General features: G+C 33.4%; 1 protein-coding gene across 1 annotated transcript in view; it reads left to right on the plus strand.

Annotated features, from left to right (window-relative positions):
- Positions 1-1,645: 1,645 nt before the first annotated feature.
- The window catches only part of chl1b (cell adhesion molecule L1 like b), a 71,576-nt gene continuing 49,612 nt past the window's right edge, over positions 1,646-23,609 (plus strand). The window contains exons 1-2 of the mRNA XM_088915691.1: positions 1,646-1,742; positions 22,089-22,286. Of these exons, the coding sequence (XP_088771817.1) occupies positions 22,187-22,286 (100 nt within the window). The 5' untranslated portion in view covers positions 1,646-1,742; positions 22,089-22,186. The remainder of the gene's footprint in view (positions 1,743-22,088; positions 22,287-23,609) is intronic.

Here is a 23,609-nt window from a genome sequence, read left to right on the forward strand (position 1 = left end):
TAATAAAATACCAAAATTCACTTTCAGTTGCATGTCTGGAGGCTGTTAATCAGATATTTGTGCAGTGACCTATGCACTGGATAGGTCAAGTGTAGTATTTATGGAGTTAACCTCATTCAATATTTGTCTATCTTCCTCTTCTGAATGTAAGGCCCCACCTTATTTTGCTCATTTAAAAAAGAAAATCCTTATTTACAATCAGATCTGCATCTGGTTGCACACTTTTCTTACAGCTAGGTCCAATTTACCCCGTGTTATAATTTGGAGTAAAATACTTTGATTGTGATTGTTGTATTTTCATAAATGTTCTGAAAGATACAATGACAACATAGAAATTATGGCAGATGAACCAAAACTAGTAAACAACTGTATATAAAGTAGTTCAGATGGGTAGCTGTGTCAGCCTGCGTAGGCTGCAAAGGAGCAAGTAATAGGTTATTCCATGCTGAAAAGAGAAGAAAGAAAACAACGTTTCAGCCGTGGAGACAAAACTTTGGGAAACAAACAAAACTTTTGTTTTGGGAAACAAAACTAGCCTTTCTGTCATAATATTAAGGTATCAAATATAAGATCCTTCCAGGTTAAGTGGGGAAGTAAGAGCAACTCATAATTCATAATATCAATGTAAATGTATTTATCAAAGCAAAGTGTTGATTAATAGTAACTAAGAAACTATCAAAGATTGGTGCCTATGTAGCTTTGAAAAGTATAATAAGATTCCCATACTGTATAACATTTTTAACTTTATTATTTGTTCAAAAAATCTGCTGCAAATATGAATGATCGTGTAAACATAAAACTATTAGCCCTCGTTTGGTTGTGATTTTAATAACAGCACTAGGCACACCTTGTTACTGCAATTTAATAATGAGGTACAAAATTGGTTCCATGACCAAATATGTCACAGCAACAGTCAAACCTCTGCTTCAGGCATTTCAATTACTGCTTCGAGGAAACAAGTCCTAACAGTGTACTTAACCCTGCGAACCTTTCTGTTAGTTCTTGAATTCCCTTGGTATCAGCAATGTATAATACATGTGCTAGACCACTTTGACTGTGTTATTAATTAATTTTATGGATGAAACAACAGGTGGGTGAAAAACTGGGCTTAAATATGTAGTACGTATATTTTATTAAGCTTGTCAAAGCATGTCTAATAAGAAATTAATTTTATGTTTTTTTTCCCCAGATTTTAGAATACATGGTCTGAAATTCAGATAATTGTGGAATTTATAATGATACTGATAAGTAATAATTACATACAGAGTTCTATTAATTAACCACTTACTGTAAGTTGGGACTTATTTTCCCAAAGATTGGAGAGATGCCTTGCAATGGATGATTGGTGCAAATGATTGACAAGCAGTTGCTTCAGCACACCAACTATCATAAGACTGTTGCCAATAAGATGAGCCAGATGTGAAATGATTAAATTATTCTGTACTATGGAGTACTGAAAAACCTTTACTGTAAAATCACTCTAGATGTGTTTCCCATAATATTTTGATTCTCACCTGCCTCTTAGATATTTTACAGACAGTTTTTTAAAATGTCTATTAGCATGCTTCTACTGTATAATCTTTCTGGCTGCTTGTTGGAAATCATTTCATGATACTGGAAATACAGGTTTGGGTGGTTGTGTCTCGTGGCTTGTAGTAAATCTTAGTCCCAATAGTTGCAGTTTTTTACTCCTTCAAGTACTTGAGGAAAATGTGGGATGTGTACTGCTGCTGCCTTAAGAGGTAAGACTGTATTTCAGAATGTTGTTTTCTTGAGCATTGCATTCTTGAAATGAGAATAGATTCTGTAGTAGTAGACTAAGTGAAACAAGAGGTATTTTTAAAATAAAACTCCCAAAGACCTTTCTCTTCATACAGTACAAATCGTTCTGAGCTGAATACAAAATGTTTGATGTACAGTATGCTTGACAAAATTATCACATGAAAAACCCTCTGACTGGGAGTTTAAATGTTGCCTTTTGCTGTCTAGTCATAGAAAGCATAATCTTTCTTCTTTGTAAACAAGAAGTAGTAACAATAATTCCTATTTTGACAGCAGGTAGTTTAGATAAGCTTTGAAAATGTTTGGTTTTCTATGCTAAGTAATGTTGCACTGGTTCTGTATTAAAATATCATTAATCATAAGGATTGCCTAAAATATAGAAAATACAGCTTAAAATAATAATGTTAAGGGTTATTGTTTTATTTTTGGTTTTATGGATTTATGGCATTTATTAAAGTCCATAAATCTACTGTTAGATTAAAGTATTTAGTAAAATAATGAATGTAATAGGGCTATTAATGTTAATATTAATTAATGTTATTTAATATTAATTAGCTATTAATGTAATAGTCTATTACATTCGAGGAAAAACATCTTTATTATTATTATTATTATTATTATTATTATTATTATTATTATTATAATAAAGAGCTTGTACTGTAAATTTGAGGTGGCAAAGGTACATAATTTTAAGTTATCCTTTTAAAACAAAATCCCAATATTTTTACCAATGGACTTTAAGGACTTCTTTGCTTACTCAGAATTATGGACAGTTTCCAGTATTGGTTTTAATAAGGAACCCAATCAATACAGAAGGAAATCTTTAACAAAAAATAAATCCTTTACAGTGGAGTACAATAATGTATAAAATATGATGCGCTTTATTTTATTATTCTACAGGGTTTATTATTCTACAGAGTTTATTATTCTACAGGATTTATTAAGCAATGAGACATTATTGTTGCCTGATATATTACAATCAGTCTCTTTGTTGGTCTACATTGCTTTGTACTGTATGCAATTTTCCTCTGAAAACATTTATTTCAATTTCAGTTTTGTCCCTGCTGTACTCATCCCTACCATTCGCTAATGTGTACTGTCTAACACATTTGTCAAAAGGTGCTCCTGTTTCTCTTGGTGCACCAGAATTGAATCAGTGTAGACCAGTTAAACAAATCTTACTGATCATAGTACAATAAATCAAAGTGGTGTATTTTTGAATGAGCCAAGCCTTACGTCTTGAAATGAACGTATGAACTCGGGGGATCAAGGCAATAGAAAACTTCATGTCTGCGTGTGGGTTCTCATACTATCAAAATAGTGATAGAAGCATTCCTCTGTTTCTGCATCATTTCTGTAGGTATTCATGGTATGTAGTTTCAAAAATCAACAGAAGTACAATAAAATTAAATGTATTATTGCCTTTTTAATATCAGTCAATGCCATTGATGGAATGGAAATGCCATTCCAACTGATAGCAATTTCATTGACATTTCATTTATGTTTTCTTGCATACTTACTGTTTATACTTTTTATGTTATTACAATTTTACCTTTAAGGTGATGATGAGGTAAGTTTTTTGTTGCTGATGACAGATCTGCTCATACTTGCACTTTTCGTGTACTGTTCTCCGACAGCAAAAATACACTAATAGATTTTCGTTACAATACATCGCAGACCACTGAAGCAAAACAGTTTCTTTTGTTATACTTGTTTCTTAAATAATTTACATCCTGCAATGCCTTAATACCTATTTTATAATACATTATAAAACATTTCCTTTAACAAAAAATCAACAGCATGAAATTAATGAATAAAGTAGTAGACAAAGCGTATTGGCGAAAAAGTAGTCTAGCTAAAATAGTTTTACTAACACAGGGTTAAGAAAAAGGATCGTGTTTTCACTTTAACCATGTTTTTGCTTATACTGCAGGCAATATCTACACTCTTGGTTCTGTTCCCATTAGCTTTGTACTTAGGAAATACTCATATTAAAAATTTATTTTTTTATCAGGTGCAGCGTCTTTCTCACTGGAAGAATTTGATTTACATAATCAATCACATATACCCAGAAGTAGCATTTGCATACTAATGTAATTTTCCAGTAGGCTTACAATTTATAGAATTTTGCCTCTGGGCTTCTGTACCTGGCATTGGCTAATTGGCATATAGGAAGTTAAAGCAGCTGCATACTGAGAGCCCAAAGTAAGCAGTTTGTTTTCAGTAGCAGGTACTCAGTAGTCCATGGTGCCATAGTGTTTTTCAAGGTAAATTGCATAGGTGATAATTATGGAAAGGAACATTAAGAAAAAAATAACTGGATATTTATATATAATTAATTGAAGGATTATTTTATTCACTTATGAGAAGTGATAGAAATTATGTGAGGTCTGCCACACCATTGGACCTTTTTAACAGTGTAAAAATAAATTAAAATAAGCTCAAGTTCTTTCAGCATTTAAGCTGAAGAACACTTACATTTTGAATGTGTAACATCCGTCATCAAAATATTCTGGTCAGGAACAACACTGCATTTGCAATTGCTGCAGAAAGGTTTTAATCTCTTGTAACAAAATTTGAATTGTATCTGAATTTATTCAGAATATGACTGACAACTGCAAATTTCCCAAAATGTATTGTATTGATAAAGGCTTCAACTGGACAAAACTCATCTCCATATGTATACAAATGTAAAATGTTTCGTATTTCTGAAATAGTAAAGAAGAGGAATTTGCCGGCAGTAGTTATTCTCTTACTTTTCAATGCAAAGCATGTGCGCTGAAGTGAGGGCAGAAAGAAAATCAGAACTGAGTTATTCTCTAACCCAGGCTGCCATGCTCCACTAGAATTAATGAAGTCTAATAGTGCAGCTTTGAACCTCTTTGAACATGACAGTACCTCATGCTACGCATCACAATGTATGCACCCATCACACATTCCTGCTTCTGGAAGAATTACAATGCCCTGCTTACATGACCATTTTTAGATATTGCATGGCAGGTGCTTTGATCCCTCATTCCTCGATCCAAAGAGGCTGCCTGACTCTTGTGCCTTCCGAAGTGTATCACTTAGTGACATTTTGTGATTGCCAGATTTACACATACTCTAAATTAAGCTAGAAGAGATGAAGCATTAGAGCATTTACAGTACACTGACAGTAGACATGATTTTCCTTAAAAGGATTTGTACATTAATTGCTAGCCACGGTTTAATGACTGAATGACTTCAGAAACACTTAGATTGTCGAAGGAAGTTGGTCTATTTTTTTTCTCAGCTGTGTTCTGTATATTTCATGCAGCAATTCATGGACTTTTAAAACAAAAGTATGAGAGGGGGTCAAATTTTAATCTCGCTCACTTCTGCTCTCCTACTTTCACCTTCTAAGCACCCCTTTGCATATCTACAGTATTCTCACACTGCACCCCCCATCTCACCTCCACACTTGCAGCGGCTCCCTGGCTCATTCTTCACGAAGAGAGGGTGGTCCAGTGAGTTTTGTCCTTACAGTCAGGTTGCCATTTCTACAGCTAGGTGAGTATTTAGGTTTAGTGAGATTCGGCTGAGGGTAAGAGAGTACTGTATATGCATCTATCCATCCATCCCTCTATCCATCCATTTTGTCACAGCTACAATATATCCAATACGGAGTTGCAGGGGAGCCAGAACCTATCCTGGCAACCATCAGTTGCGCACTCACACCATGGCCAGCTTTCCCAGAAACCATTTTATGTACCTAACACAGGGAGAGCATACACGCACACAGATAGCACCCCAGGATTTGAACTCAGGGCCCCACCGCTGTGCGGCCATTTAGTTAGTAGTGCTAACTACTGTGTCACTGTGCTGCCCAAGAGAGTACATACTGTACAAGTTCAAATATTCTATAATTAATGAACTATAATTGGAACGATAAGACATTAGTTTCAATACTCTCTTGAATACCTTATTAATTGGAGAGCAAAATAAAGTTCGACAGGAGACTGATTTCAACTGAAGTTTTACTCGACCAATTATGCCTAAAAATGTAAGTGCTTGTTCTGCAGTTTCATTGTGGATTAGATTAAATCTACGCTTTAATTTAGTATGCTGTGTTTAGTATATCATTAGTATATCAGCATTTGTGAACAAGCACTTGGCTGGGAAAATGGTTTTTGCAATTAGATAGGATCATTATCACATAGAAAAATTGGCACGATCATATTATGTGCCATCTGGGAGTCTTTTTGGTAGTATTTGTGAATGATAGCATTGGTCTGGTATGGAAAAGAAAAGAACTCATTTCTTATTTAGAGATCTTCTCCTCAATGTAGATTTGAGGCACATTTCAAAATTCAGCGTTTGCAATGCTCTTTTTCTTACACTTTAAAATGTTTCAGATGTCAAAATAGAAATACAATGCTGCTAGAGTAGTGAAAGGAAATAATAATGGGTGGCTCCATTCACAGTTATCTGTTTGCCTTCTTAACTTAAAACAAATGACAAATGTGTACTCAAATCCTTCTTTATGTCTCAAAATTGCAAAGCACTGTGGTTTGCAAAAACTCTTTTACTGAAATGTTGCTTGGAAAAATAATATTATGTACAGGTGTAACAGTCCTTGTGGAGCCTCTTACATAGTGATACAAACCCCTAGGAAAAGTAGATGGCATTGTTTTTTCCCAAAGCATGAAGCCTAGCTGTTTTGGCGTAGAGGAATTCACCACTGTTAAAGGAGGCACTGTGTGTCAGTAGCATTCCTGACAGACCTTGAACAAATCCTGGCAGGAGCTGTGCATGGTACACTGGTTTTGTTTTGAATTGGTCCTGTACTGTATATCTTTCTAAAAGTCCACTATTTCTCAATTTATTTATCAATAAACCTGGTATCAGTATGCTTGGTAAAAAAGCACAAAACAGGAAGTAAACCTGATCCAAATTGAAATAACTATCAAAGTGTCAGAGATAATATAAAATAACACATTTTCTTGGAAAATGTGAATAGAGGTATTTCCAAATCGATCTGTTTGTTGTTAGTGGAATACAAAGCATGAAATTGCCCATTAAGTAATTAAGTAGTTCACCATAGACTCAGATCTACACAAACAACATCAAAGCTAAAGCAACATCAAAGGCTACAACTTACTTTTCTTAATCAAAAAGTACTCAGAATTCCATTTCTCTTAGTGCCATCTAATAAATTATATTGACATTACAAAAAATTAAAGGAAATATTGGCCAATAATCAATGGCTTCATGGGTACACATTTTGTCTGCTTTACTGAGACTATTGATTCATAAACCCTTTTTCTCCAAGGCAAAGTTTTCTTCCGCAATATCTTGGCATTTGTTAGAGCCTTTTTCCATTATCTCCGAAACAACTAAGGCAAAAACACCAATCTGTACTTAGGTGAAAAAGCATAAATATTTTTCTGCTCCTCTGAAGTCTGAAAATAGATTTCACCTTTATGGTCTGGTGCAAAATGTAAGATAATTTCATAGTAACTATTGTTGTTTAAATATTGTGAAGAAAGCATGTTTATGAAGATTATGATATCATGTATACTTAGGCATAATTCTAAAAGGTGTTTTATTTTGTGATCTTTAAAAGTTATTTTGTGGTTATTTTCTCACAAAAATCACGTTTCATTTTTAATACTTTTTGGTATGTTAAATAATTCCTGTACATTTATTGTGTGAAAATCCTATAAGACGTACTGTAGCTACATGCAGTATATAAAATGTTTTACAAACATATCACTTGTTTCTGGTGAAGATTCTGTAAATGTAAATGAGAACATCATGATCTTTATCATGTAAAGCTACCCCAACCCAGATATTTCTGAAAGAGGTTTTCTCTACAGGAACTCTTGAATTCCTGTCAAAACATTTAAACTAGGAGGATTAGGTGTGTCCGATGACAAAATAAAATGTATTTCTTGTCAGGTTTATTGTTCTTACCTAAACAAGATATAGCTTGCTTCTTTGAGTTGCTGGCTCAGATGAAATATGCTGTAACATTTTAGCTTTCTAGGCTGTGGTGATTCTGCATCTTGCAAAATTTTATTTATCCCCCTTTTCAACCCTTCAGTCTTAGCTTCAACAGGATTGCCTTATGAATCTCCTCATCTTTCAGTTTTTAATGTTCACTATTTCTTGTTAGGTTATTGATAAAATATGTCAACTGAAACACTCAGAGATGTAACCTGCACACTGCTGTTTCAGTCCTGTGTCATTTGCTTGTGGAATTAGATGTAAATATTCACCACATTATTCTTCACTACATTTTATGTGTCACATGGTGCATGTCCCCTGGTGGATGAAAAAAAAATCATAATTGTTTCTTCAGTTTCATAGCATCACAGATACATATAATATAACAATTAATGTATACTGTATTTCAGACCAATTACAGTAAATGGTCATCACTCTTTCTTTGCTATTAATGCAATACAGTTACCATACAGTACAGTATGTTACAAAGGTATATACAGTAATAACTATATTTATTTCTGTATGTTGTGATTATAATGGTGAGAAATAAATTAATGAAATGAAAAACAAAATGGGCTTTGATAAATGCTTTTCTTTGTTAGCCTTCCTGCTTGAAGGAAACTGTGTAACACTACCAGACATCTTTGACTAACTGAATAAACTGAAGTTGGTGTTAAAATGTTCTGGCAGCATAAGGCTGTTTTTCTTAGTGAAAAGGTGGGATGGCATTACCCTGGTCTTCTGAAGAACAATCTTGGGTCCACAGTGTCTTTATTACCGGAGCTTTCTGGGACTAAAATTGGCAGCTTGCCTCTATACCTCTACACATAGAAAACTTCCCCACAAAACATTCTTATCCCCAACACTAATACTTTGAGCAAAGTTCAAAATGTTTCTGCTTGTTTATACTCCTAATAGGACCACTTTATCCTCCATCTCCTGAAGAAAAGCTCTGCAGGTCTTTGTGAAATGAGAATAGTAACTGTAGAGCAGTGTACTTTAGAGTGCTCAAAGCTTAAATTCTCAAATTTATACAAAACAAAAGCAATTAATTAGAACTTTTATTTGCTTTTTACACAGCAATGGACCTACGTACGGTACATGGTAGTACATTTTAAAAAAGTTCAATATACATTGCTTACTGGATTTTTTTTATTTATATGGGTAGCACAGTCTACTGTAATATTATATATTTGTAAAAGTAGATTACATCTGTCCTCAACTCACAATGTGTTTTTAAGTCAGTTATTAGTTAAAAACATGATCAGCCCAATAGTTTTTGATAATTTGCTAATGATACAATCTGATCATGTGTTACTTATTATTTCTATGGACCATTAGTTAACAAGGACTGGAGAAAATCCTAGAAAAATAAATCCTAAAAAAAAAATAATTCACAGATGATGAAATAAAAAAAAAATAGCTGGAAATGGTGAATCTTGGCAAAATCATCCCTGCTAATTTGCTACAGTAATTGGTAATTAGAATATATGATCTAAGATTAAAACCAATGTGTACTTTGAGTAGTAACACATGTTTTAGTACATGCTAAATCTAAGAAAGAATGCTTAGATCATATTTTAATAAATCATGTACTTTACTGAATTTAAATGCTTGCACTCTATATCTTAGCCTTTTCTTGAAGATGTCAGAATATACTGAAACTATTCCTGTTAAAGTTGCTAATGGTTTTCTTGTAGCAGCTGGTTCAGAACGTGACAGAATGACGTAAAAGTGTGATATTCTAATTGCTTGGACGGTGAGTTTGTTTGTCAAGTCTGGTACTGACCTTGAGTGGTTTAAATATTATCTTGTTGAGTGCCAATATTTTATTTATTTATGTAGTTTTCATTCTAAGGTTGGGATGATTACACCTGGTGTTTCACAAGGCTTAAAACTGGTCTTTCAACTATTCTGCACTTACTCTACATTTCCCCTTTAAACAAATACTCAAATTGTCATTACTATTAAGATTGTATTCAAATCCATGTCCACATTTAACTTCACACAGAGGTGGCTGTTTTAGTAATTTATGATTACATTTCTCATATAAACACTTGGATGACACAACATATTTTGAATCTTGGTTGTGATAACACTATGGTCATTTTATTAGGTCCTCACATAAGTTATGATACCACTGTGGTTAACCTTTCAATTGATACATAGTGCTTGCATTTTAATTCATAAAGTGTTGGGTTGATCTTCGAACCTGGATTGACTTTGAAACCTCATGCGCAAGATACTATAAAGTCTTCCATATGAGAAATATTACCAGATTTCTTCCTCTTCTGGTTATGCCTGTAGCTGAAAAGGTGATAAATGCATTTGTGTTTTTTTCCCAAAAATCCAATATTGTAATATCTTTCTTGCAGAAATCTCTAAAATGTCACTAAACAAGTTTCAATATGTTTAGAATTTAACAGCTAGAAACCTATATAGATTACCTTCAAGTGAACCTGCTTTGGATTCCTTGCACTGGTGGTCATTTGTCAGGTTTCGAGTTGATTTTAAATTCCTCTTTTTTTCTAAGCAGGCACATGGGCCTATGCAGCACAATTCAGAATAAAAGCAATAGCTATCAAGAGGTAAACAATGTGTACTTAAGGAATCATCAATTATAGTAAAAAAGGAATGCCTTTGAGTCGATTGCAGTATGGCTAAGTGATAAAAATTCATGGTACTGTGAGAGACGTCATAGGTGCTGTCTAAACACCTGAGTCTTGAGGAGGAATGGCCGAATAGTGGTCAGGGAATGAGCAATTCTGATTTCAATAGGTAGTTCATTTCACCTCTTAGGAGGGTGAATGCAGATATTTCCCAGATTACTTAAAAACTAATTAACAAAAAATGCAAAGTAGTATAAAGTGTCCTTTCGCATAAATTCCTGAGTTTGTATTTTTTTTGGTATTGCTGACCTATTAACATAATTAGTAATGAGCTGTTGTCTGCTCCACTTCCCTGATCTCCTCCTTTTATTCTCCTTTTGGGGTCCAGAATACTGGACTATATAATGCATCATATTGAGTTTGAAAAAAATATAACTCAGTTTACTGTGTGGGAGCAGGTTCTACACTCCTATTTGACTGTAAGGGTTTTGAAACCTGTCTCTACACTGGGTTCAGTATGTTTAGACTGCAATGCAAACAGTCTTTTGATTCCCATATATGTGATATTTTTAATGGTAGAACTGCATTGTGTTAAGTGCTTACATCCGGTGCCAGAAAGAATCAGTGAACACACTGTTGCAAAAAAATGATAAAGAATAAATTAAAAAATTGCAATGCAAATAAAGTCTCTCCCATTTGTAATTTGGAAAAAGGATTCATCTCATAGTAAATGTTAACTTGTCCAAATACTCCAGTTGAGTGTTTTAACAAATTGTCAGACACATGTACAGTGGCCACTAAAAAAGCCAGTGATTTTTTTTTTAAAGTACGACAATCTGCACATCTGTGAAAAACATGCCAGCATTAGGGATCAAGGAGATTTGTGCTCAGAGAGAGAGGATTTGTTACTGATTTGTTGGTACACTGCAAAAAGGTTGACTGAATAATAGGAGTAAGTAAATGATGACAGTGTAAGCAGAGACAGGATATGTATTTGGTATGAACCTTGAAAAAATTCTGCAACCCTAGTCACTGCCCACAGACTTTTCATCACTAAATGCACAGAGGTAGACCTTAAACATTCTTCCTTGGCATTTTCTCACATTTGTACACAGACCAGTGAATAGTCTTTCATTCTGGCTTTGTTCAAATGATTGTCAGGAGCTTAATGAGCTTTTTTGCCAAGCCAATGGCTTTGGTAACATATGTCTCTGCACTGAATCTCCTTCCTGCTGACTGGTCATGTGCTGATACTTGCTAGGAGTGTTAGATCTGTCACTGTTCTTGAATAAGCTACTGTATCTCCTCAGCCTATACTGTATGTAATACTAAGCAAAGTACATTTAATGATTTTCCTAAAATTGGGCATGACTGCTTACAAGGCAAGAAGTTGAAAGATTGTGTAAACCATGTAGAGGATCTTCTGAAGAGAAGTCAGCTTACTTTCTTGTAAGTAGAAACATTTTATTCATTTATCTCCATGTATATCTATTGTAATGATTTATTTTTAACAATGCAGTACTTTGAAACATTTGAAAATACAATGTATGTAATATAAGGTATACTGTACCTTAAAAGCACAGCTGTTGATCTCTTAAAGCCATCATGACCAGCTTAATAGTTAATGTTGTTCTATACAGTACTTTTTATAGAGGTTTTAAGTAAATCATTTTGTCACTCATTTTACTATAGCTTGATCATGAAACTGCCTCATTGAAAAAGTTATGCAGTTCCTTCATCATCAAGGGAAAAGTTTTCTATTAGGCAGTGTCTATTCTTCAGTTTTCAGTGAAATACAGTACATTTTCAAGTTATTCCTTATTGATTTAAAATAAGCACATTTTGAAATAATTTAGAAGTAAATAAAGTTATAAAACAATATTTGTTAATCCTGCTCAAGGACTTTTTTAGAATATTTTAGTTTTAGAATGCCTTGAAAGGTTCTCTTGGTAATATGCTATCACAAGGGAGAATGGGGAACAGGTTTGAATTTTGGAAATGCCAAAGACAAATGATTTTTTTCTGTCTGAATTTGTGTTGCCTTACTACTGTATATGCTGGAGCTAACTGAACTATGATAATGATGGAGCAGCTGAATTTGTTATTCAGTCTGTGTTTTGAGAATTCTTTTGAGTGACAGTTATACAGCATCCGACATTTTGTATATGCCTTCTTTTTATCATTTTATTATTGATGATAAGCAATTATTAGGAATTATAGTTTAGGATAAGGGTATTAGGTATTAAATAGTGAATCAGATGTTTCACTGATCTTTGAAATTGTTTAAAGAAACATTAGCAACAACAGTGTAATTGTAATATTAGCATGATAAAAAACCTAATATACAGTATAATGTAGTAGATTTAAGAACACTGAAGATTTTATAAGCAGAAAAAAGCTGTGTTTATTTGATACTGCAATAACAGTATATACAGTGTTCTTTGCTTTCATCTGATCTTCAGTATCTTTACTGAATATGGGTTACACATAATTGGAGAATGTGAAAATAAGAATTTGTCATGATATCAGTTTCTAAAGAGGAGCTAGAACATTTCAAAGTATTAATAGTTTCTAAAAAGAAAATACTGTAATTTGTAGTGGAGTTACTGTACCACATAAAAATGCAAACCTTGATTGTGAATGCAGTACTGCCCTTAAAATGAAGTATGTGCATTATGTTGTACCTTAACAGTGATATGAAATATAACTGCCTTGTACAGTATAAAGCTGATTGGTTTGGGTTTTCACCCGACAAATCAATGTGTAATCTTAAGTCATATTCATTAAACCTGCTGTAATACATCATTTTAGAAATTGCTAACATCCGTCAGTCCCCTGTGAATGTGGACATGCTGCTTTAGTTTACTCACATAAAAATCAATTTCTCTGTAGCCCCTAATCAAATACTTAATACATTATTGTATTAGTTTAAATGCTAGTTTAAGACTTAAGACTTCCTAATGTACTAATATAATATGTTTGTGTTCCCTTTAAAGATTTAGGACATGAAATAAATCTTATCCTATTTGCAATTTTCTTTAGAAAACTCATTCAAAATATTTAATTAAGTAGCAAGTAAATTTTTAAAGAGATTTTCACCATCTTACTTGACATTAAATTAGACTTTTTGCATCTTTACTTGAATAACTGGCTATGAGTACATTGTCAATGGAATTTTACTGTACTTTCTGAGTGTCACAGAAACTACTTGTTCACTTTCATAATTATTATGTGCTTAATATTATTATGAACATATTCAGTAATTATGGCATTTTGTAGCAGAACTGCTGATTATGATTTTATACAGATGGACATCTGCAGACAATATTTAAAACCATTTCTGCTATATCAACTTTAAATAACATGCATAGTGTTATCTATGAAAGGGAATTCTCTGCTTTTTAAATTTTGCCTTTGCAGTGAGATTCTGAATTGAGATTACATTTAGTGATTTTTGAAGATGTTTAACTAAGCCAGTATATTAATATTTGATCTAAATTTCAGTACCTATAACATTCACATTACCTTCATGCTGTGCCATAATGAACAAGCACTGCAGGGTCCTAATTTTTCAGAGACAGGGACAAAATGATTGCTGTCAGCAGGCAGTATATTAGCAGCTGCTAGGGACAGGAAGAAAAGTAAATTCATTTTATTGAAAATGAATTAATAAAAGTATGATATCCAGATCCAATATATACATATAGTAGAATCAATGTATAATCGCAACTGCAGAATAATTTTCATTCTCCAACACTGCTTACATTCTAAACAGCTTGAAAAGAGTGCTGTCACACCCTGGATGAAAGCTACCTCATTTTCAGGGCTGAACATATGGCTTCATTATGGGTTTCATACAGCAGAATTATTTCTCATGGCACATAACCGTTTTTCATGACCTGCTGTTTTTTTTTTAAATCTGTATACTATTAATTACAGTTTTTTGTTTAATTACAAATTGGTTATTGTCAATGTTTTCCTGCCAACAGCAGCATTTTGTACACGGCACTTTTTTACTGGAAGCATGCATTGTCCGGCTGAGCTAGCATATTACGTCTGTTACACTAATAGTAATATTGTTAAATGAAATGGGATGTGTACTGTCTCTGACTGGTATCATTTATGTTTAAGGAACCAACAACTACGGTATGTGAAAAATGTGGATCTTAGTTTGAAAAATGGAAAATGACTAATGCGGGAGTGAAATCAAAATTAAATAACAATAAGGCCTTTTAACAAAACAAAGGTTAAATGTGTAACAAGCTCCCAAACTGAAGTCAATCAATCAAAAAGAGATGACATTTATTATAAAACCAAGCAGACCTGTAGACTAAAGAAATGTGTTTCGTTCCACAGCTTAGTACAGCTGATGTCCTGCAACTAATTGACTCATACTCTAACAAATTAAGAATGCTTTCACCAGGCCAGTCATTAGTGTCAGGTTATTTTTTTCAGAAGCTTTGTCTGTACTTCAGCTCATCTACCCCAAAGAGAGGTTTTTGAATGTCTAAAACACAAAACATAAATTGCGGATTTCATTTGAACAACCAACCTCAATTATTCTTGAAAATAATTCATAATTCTTGAGAGAAGCCAAGGTAGACTAAAGAAATGTGTTTCGTTCCACAGCTTAGTACAGCTGATGTCCTGCAACTAATTGACTCATACTCTAACAAATTAAGAATGCTTTCACCAGGCCAGTCATTAGTGTCAGGTTATTTTTTTCAGAAGCTTTGTCTGTACTTCAGCTCATCTACCCCAAAGAGAGGTTTTTGAATGTCTAAAACACAAAACATAAATTGCGGATTTCATTTGAACAACCAACCTCAATTATTCTTGAAAATAATTCATAATTCTTGAGAGAAGCCAAGGTAACAGTTTAAAAATATATTGACACCCAAAGAAGGCTCCACAGCTGAAAAGTTGTGTTTCCTTTCTTCTCTTTTCAGTATGGAATAAACCTATTACTTGTTCCTTTGCAGCCTACACATGCTGACACAGCTAATCACCTGAGCTACTTCAGTTTCAAAAATATGTTTGGGTAGTTTTTTGAAAAACCCTTTATATGAACCCTCTATATTCATCTCCCTGTTCTTCCCACTTGTGTTCTCTGATTGTTATTTCAGTTTTGATTCTGAATGGGTTGACTTTGTCAGTAACCATGAGGATTTTGATTACCTGAATCAAATGTGATCCCCTTTTTATTCTCCTCTGTTCACAAAGATTACATTTTCTTAACCTGCCAGAGTAGGGAGTTCCTTTAAACCCAGAATTGTGTTCTTTGGACTGAATTGAGAAGGACATTATCTGATTTGTGATATTGTAATCAAAAGTGCACATAGTATTATATTGTGGTCTGACTAGTGCTTTGTACAGGTGCATTGAGGAATTCTCTATGGCAAAGTACAGTGTGTTTGTGAATTTTTTTTAAAAAATGAAACATTGTATGATTAGAAATAATCTTTAATTTAAATTGGTGAATAGAATTTCAGTTTTTTTTTGTTTTGCTTCAGTCAACATTGTCTTGTTTCCTAATATCTTTTTTCATTACATTTTGTTTTGGTTGGAACATTTTAATCCTGGTGCCATTTTCACACATTGCATACTGTATGTGATCATCTCACAATATCAAAAATATCATTTTACCACCCACTAATAATTAATATTCTAGCATTTTTCATTGGTTGAATCCATAGAGCAAAATGTAGTATGCAGTCTTCCAGTATAAGGTCTCTGACATATGATGTCATAAAGCTTAATTGAGGTTCAAGGGATCTCCTTATTATGTGTCCTTCAGAATATACCAGCACTCATACAAACCCAGGAGTCGTTGCAAGGGTATTTCAGTTCACTGGGGATTCAAGACAATGACACCACAATGGCTTCTGTGATTCTGGATTTCACTTCCACCTACAGCATGTCCATTTACCAGCCAGTCATTCTTAGCCAATTTAGCTTACTCCAGATATTTCTCACTGCTAGCCAATTAACTGTACCCATTACAATATTCCATCACCTCACTGGTGTTCTAATGAAAACTGTTGACGGTTGAACTTTTATATCAGATGAACCAGGGATCAAGAAGAAAACAGACACTGTTGTAATAGTCTTCTAACATTTATAATAGAACAAAGAAAAAGATGACAAGAATGTTTTTCTAAAGTAGCTGAATGTGTAAAAAAGTAGAGAAGATGCAATTTGGGAGATTATAGGGCCATTTGTATTGTAGAAAATGGAGTCTTTCTCTTGTCAAAGAGTGTACAATACACTGTATGGTGTACAAAATATACAGTATGTGGATTTCTAAAAGAATTATATATAAACAAATTCATACATAATTGTTCTTTACAATCCTTACTGTTAATGTAGACTATAATTTATCATGTTATACCAAAACAGACATTGAATATAATTACTTAAATATTTTAAACAAGGGAATTGACCTGTTCTCTAGCTTTATGTGGTGCTGAGGCACTGAAAAAGAAAACTCCACAGCCCTGAGAACCGAGTTGAAAAATGCAGGATATACTGTTTGGTCCTATAACTAAGCTTTTCAGCTGCCTGCATGAAAGAAAAAATCAAATCGCCATTAGCAGAGGTAATTATTTAACATTGTTTTGGCATTGTAATCTCATTAAAGTTTATTTCAGTGTGTTGGTTGGTACATTTTAATAATACACTTTTAAAACAATACCGAGGATAGTTCATTACCAGTTTATGGTAATGATACTGTTTTTCATACCTTCCTTTTTATCGAAGAGAATAGATGTATCCTGCAGGTCACTGGGAAAACACAAATTATGTGGTAATACTTTTTTATCATTTACAGTACCTGTATTCAGTTAACTGCACTGTACAGCACATTTAACATTGATATGTGTTACTTTCACTATAGCACAATTTTTATACTGTGCAAACTGGAAATTTTAAATAAAGCCTAATAAACTAAACCATTTCTACAGATTGAATCTAAATGATACACAATAGATGAAATTCCTGTTCCAGTGACATCTGAAACAGAGTTCATCAGTATACTCTATACTGTGTCATTTTAAGCTACATTGTGTTTTTTCTTCAATTAATTTTGCTTTGAATTAACAATGTAAATTTTTCCTGAATATGTATAGTACATTACAGTATTATTAAAATCTATCATTACTTGTCTTCAGTAAGGTTGGAGACTGTTTCTTGGCTTTTAATGCAGAACTCTCATGGTGCACTGTAGGATATTTTAATCCTCCCTAACAAGACAGAGTCGCCTTAATCCTATTACAGGCTTGCCGATAAAACTACTGTGCAACATAAGGTGCATAATACTGTAATGGCTGTCGGGAGAGAGCATAATTCTGAAATTACTTTAAATGCAGTGTGACCACCAAAGGTCACGAGACCAAAAAGTAATAATTTTGTCACTTCCTTGGGATGAAGTTACAAAATTATTTTATGAAATACAACTTTTCATGAATTATGCTGCTTTCAAGTATCCCTGAATCTTTTAATCTTAAAAATGTTGATAGTTACAGTAAATTCATTTTACATTTGTCACACACTTACTGTACTCTTAATAATTGAAGGATAAATGAATGGCTTCAATCAATAATTCTGTGACTGTTTCCTCTGTGCCAAATCTAGTATCAAGCATCTGCAGCAGAAAGACAACCAGCAAAGCAAAAGTAACCCATCTTTTACATAAGATTGATAATACCACCATTGTGACAATGACTCATCCTTGCTGAGCGAGTTATTGTTTTCTAGGTTCAATAGGGTGACATTTAGAATTGGGAGGTGTACTTTGACTTTCTTATTTATTTCCATTCATAAGCTACAGTACCATTCTTTACATCAAAAGTATGGATTCCCTATAGCCTTTTCAAGAGGCAGATAAAGTGAAGGTTGTTTGAATTTGTATGACATATCACAAGCAGGTGTGTATCTGGTGCTCTTTTTAGTCTTACAGCTTTGCCTTCACTCACAAAGGATGTAATAAAATGCAGCTGTTGCTAATATATACAAAAACTGTAGTTTATAATTATATTGATCTTTGTGTTTACAGACATTTTGAAAGGATCCCATTAAAAAAAAAAGTGTTTCAGTGCAATAGTCTGGCATATGAAATGCAAGATGGAATTCATTTTAATGCTTAACTGTGCATTACCTTCTGAACTCACATTTTCTTTTATGAGTACACATGATGATGCAAGTCAGATGTCAGTGAAACCCAGTCTTCAGTATGTTGAAACCTGCAGTAAATCTTACAAGTATAATCTGATATACTTATACTAAGATGGCTTAAAGTTCTGCATGTATTTATGGAATTTTAAATGTGTTTCAAGTCATACACATTTATGAATGAAGGACTCTATGCTGAGTCCTCTCTTGTAACTCTCTTGATAATAAAATACAAAAATTTGCAATTTACATTGTATCTGTTTCTGCCTTGGTTTACTAACATATCATTCAGCTGCCAGATACCTAAATTTTCAAAATAAACCTTTTACATCAAAATAATACATTACTCTTAAAGATCCCTGTACTGCTGCACTCCAGTTAAGGTACAGTATATGGAGCTGATAGAAATGTTGAAGCACAACATGCTGTTTAAAACCATGCTTTAACTGTCTTAATCCCTTTACAAAGATTAATCCTATTAGTATTGATGTTTGATTTTAATCTCCAATACAATTGGAATTCAGTGAAATGAATTCAAATGATAAAAAAAAACTGTAGGAAATTACATTTCTACACTGTTTCTTCCGGATTAGTGACACAGAAAATAATAACGTTTTTGGCAAAGCCATACTGCCCATTGAATTAAATTAAGTCATCAAAAAAATATTAATGCAGCGCATGTTTGATATTTTTTAAGTTTTGGAAATCACCTGCAATGTAAGGTAATAGCTAAGCAGGACTGAGACACAAAGCAATGGCAGAGCTACTTCCATTATCAAGATACAAGTCATACCAAACAGTGTACAAATGTAACAAACACAGAATCCCACTGAGACTGATTCTGACAAAAAAGTGAATTGACTCTTTCCCTGGCTTGTCAATTATTCAATTACTAGTCAGGAACAAGCCCTTTGACCTTTCTGTTTTCTGTTGGATATTTGAGTTACACAAAAGGGGAAAAGGGAACACAGACTGTATTATTACAGAGACCAAGCTGCTGAAGAAAGGAAAGCTGTTTGAAAGAAAGCTGGGTAATCATCAAATTAGCTGTCTCTGCTAGTCTAGCGACTAGTAGCAAATAAAGAGCTTAGCACAGATGTTAAGCATGCAGAGATTTTAACCCATGCACAAAAACAAATTCTTTTGAAATGTTAAAGAATTTAGACAAGGTAATCAAAGAAATAGAGTTAAGGTCTACTTTTTTTTACCCAAACCAAAACCTCCTGTTGCTTTTGTAAATCTTTTTTTTGTTTGTTTAGTTCAATAAATAAATGATCAAGACAATATTCTCCTCACTGAGAATGATGGAAATTTAAATATATATATATTTTTACTTTCTGTTAATAAAAATAAACTAACCAATTTACGTCATCTCATTTCATCTTTGTTTTTCCTAAATGTCTGTTCTGCTGCCAGATGGCTGACCATATAAAATAAACGTTTTGCAAGAAAATAGTACCTTTGCCTTGGTAGTGCAGTGCTTAAATGGTGTCAGAATGAGCTGCAGACCTTCTAATTGGCATTGGGCTGATTAAATATGGGGCTGATAGGAATGGGAAAACACAACATGCTTATTTCCTGGGATTGTTTTCATTCTTAAACTGTCTTAATCCCTTTACGAAGTTTAACCGTATCAGTACAAATGTTTGATTTTATTCTTGGATACAGTCGTACTACCACTTGTGTGAAATGCACAAATGATAATCTACCGACAAAGTGACTTAAAAATGTTATAAAAAAAACTTTTAATTTGGTGTTTGTCTAAAACAAAATCAAAAAGCAAAACCACAAAGCAGTGGTAAAGCCATACTGCCACTTAAACTAAAGGAAACAATAGCAGAAAAACATAAAAATATAATCATTTCACATTTAAGTTTGGAATATCATTTGCAATGTCAGCCAAGAAAAACTAGGCAGTGCTCAGACAGGAGGCACTGACTGACTTAATTCCATTATGAAGATACAAAAGATAGGAAACAGAATACAAATGTTACAAACACAGAACCCCAAGAGACTGAGTCATTCCCTGGCTTGTCAATTATTCAATTATAAGTAATTAAGTGATCCTTTGACCCTTATGGTCAAGATACATTTTTTTTGTACTCAAACCAAAACCCTCTGTTGCATTTGTAAAATTTGTAATAGAGTGTAATGCATAAATTAAATGGTCTAGAAAGATTTTCCCTACTGAAAATGAGAGACGTCAAAATAGCTAAACGTTTTTGAAGAAAATGCTACTGTATCAGAACATTTGCTCAAAGAGAAAAAAAAATAACCTGTGTACTGTAATAAAATAAATGCCATGCAGCCAGACTGTGCAGTTATAGATATCCAGTATTCTTTGATGGTAGGGTGAACATGGCATGAAGATTGCGGGCTGTTGGTTACTTGGAGCAGTGTAGCTGATTTCTGACAAGTCCAATATAAAAGGGGTTTAAGAGATTGCAATGTCAGGGCTAGAAGATGTGTGGGAGATGGAAGTATATGTCAACAGCACATCAATCACAGGCGCGGATTTGTAGAAACTTGCTGAGCTTATCTGAAACCGTGCATTATCGTAGGTCTTATGGTGGCTTACAGACAAGCAGAAGGAACTTGAGAAAAAAAAATTAAAAATAGTGTAAGATATTTGTCTGCGTGACAGCTGGCCAAAGGATACAAGATTGGTTCAGTTAAACATACGGTATTGAAGCAAGCATAGCATGTCTGGTAGTGTTCATTATGGGAGATCGCTGACACTTTTACAATAGGGAAATGGGATTGCCATTGCTAATTATATAATCAAGTTAAACTAAAAAATCATTTTTACAGATGTTAGTTTTTGTAAAAAAGTATTTGTTAGCAGTGGCAACACAATCTTACTTTGGAAGAAAGGTTTTGTTCCTGTTTTACACTAAATGCACATGTACAGTACATGTGGCTATTGACCTAACAGTCATAAAAGCTGCTGTTAGAATTCATTTCCCAGGTCAGGTAATATACTGTACAAAGCTGTAGTAGTCTATTGAGCAGTTAAGGCTCTATAATATGATTGGAAATACAGTAATAAAGAACTTCTATCATTTGCACACAGCATGAATTAATAAAACTAATTACATTATTTTTCTATGTAGAAAATTATAGTTTTCTTTGTACTGTAGATAACAAGCACAATTTAAAATTAATACAGGTGTACTATAAAGCATGTTTACTCAGTCATAATATAATACCTAATTTTTTCTTCCATTGTACGGTGCAATGTAAATGTACAGTATATAGACATATAAAGTGACACAAACACTAACATAAATGTAACATTAAATCACAATTTGCAGCAAAAACACACAGTTCAAGGTAATATGACACCTCACACATTGGTTTTAGAACTCTGCACCCTGCAAATGGAGTGAAAATATATACTTTTAAAATGGCCAAAGAAGAAATCAATGTTAGACCTTAAAAAAAGAAACATATTTCTTGTCCGATTGGCACATCAAATTTTACAGCCACTGGGGTTTTCCTTAATTTACATTTCTTAGTGTGGGAGTATTAATGGAAATTTCATTTTTACACTTGCAGTGTCTCTTTCTGGACCCTTTACTGAGATGAACTGAAGCTGGAAAACGAATTGGATTGGCATTTCTTTGCAAATATTTGAGAACTTCAGCTGTCAAGTGATGAAGACGGTGTGGAATACAGGTGTTGCACTTTTAATTACTTTGTACACAGTGGTCAGCTTGCATCAGTGGACTACAGCCCTCGACATTCCGCTGGAAGGTAAGTTATAACTGCATGTTTTGTTTATATTGCTATTATTGATTTAATTGATGTGTTTAGGTAAAATAATACTTGGTTATTCTATTTAATTATTAATGGTAGTCTTTTACGGATAATGTGCATCATGTGAAAAGCAGAATGGCTCCAATGAAGCTTTCTGTCAAATGCTGTTTCATGATGAAGCCTGCACATCATGTTCATGATTGTAGTTCAAGACATGTTCCCACATTTCCAAATTCAGCCGTGTCCACCACATGTACAGTACCATTACCCTTGTTACGTAGGTACCAAATATTTTACCACTTTTTAAAGTAGAGATGATTTACATACCTTAATGTGCAACAAAGAAGCCTTTGTACCAGAAAACTGCATACAATAAAAAAAGATGTGTCTTTGTTAAATGAAACATGATTAGAAAAACAGTAATGTAAATCCCTGTTGGTACTCAAATCATTATAACAGGAGATAAGGGGCTGATATTTTAGTAATGATTTCTTGCCGTCTCCTTGGAAACCAGGGCATTTTTTTCCAGTTTCAACAGTGGATTCATATTTTTATCCTACCATATGAAGAATCAGTTTTTAAAATCTCCAAAAATTAATGTCAGCTTTTCTTGTGTTTTCATTAAAACAGCTGCATTATTCTTTGCCTTCTTCGTCTTCTTAAAAAAATCATCTAAGGCTGCTACTAAATGTTTCATTACCCGTCATGTGTGTGATTGAATATGACTGCTTAATGTCTTTTATAGAATTCTGGTCAATTTAATGAAGGTGAACCATGAGTATGGAATATTCATAAGTAATATATATATATAATTACTATAACATTTTAAAGTATGCATGTAAGTGAACAGAAACAACAATTAATGAAATGTAACACTTTTTCATTTTTTAATGCTTCCTTGGATTTTCTAGTTTTAAGTCAAGTGAACAGTAAGTTCCTTCCCATCTCAATATTACTTCACTTATTTACAATGCAATACTAATTTGACTTCACTAACAAATTAGATTTGGGGCAAATTGATACTTATATCAATAAAAGAAGGTTTTACTGTGGTCAGTTCTTCAATTTGTTTAATCATTTGGAGCATTATAGTGCATTGAACGTCTTGTATTTAGTATGTAAATACATAGTTAATACAAAAAAATATTATCCTCCATGAAAAAGATACTCCTTAAGGATACTCTTTAAGGCAAAGATGTGTAGAACGTAACCCATTTCAACTACATTGCATAAGCATTTAGAAATACATTTTGTGAATAGATTCAGTCTCACGTCATTGCCTCTTTCAGTCTATGTACAGTAGGTATGTTAATATTTTTG

This window comes from Atractosteus spatula, chromosome 5, assembly GCF_055471065.1.
Source record: "Atractosteus spatula isolate fAtrSpa1 chromosome 5, fAtrSpa1.hap1, whole genome shotgun sequence".
Classification (NCBI taxonomy): Eukaryota; Metazoa; Chordata; class Actinopteri; order Semionotiformes; family Lepisosteidae; genus Atractosteus; species Atractosteus spatula.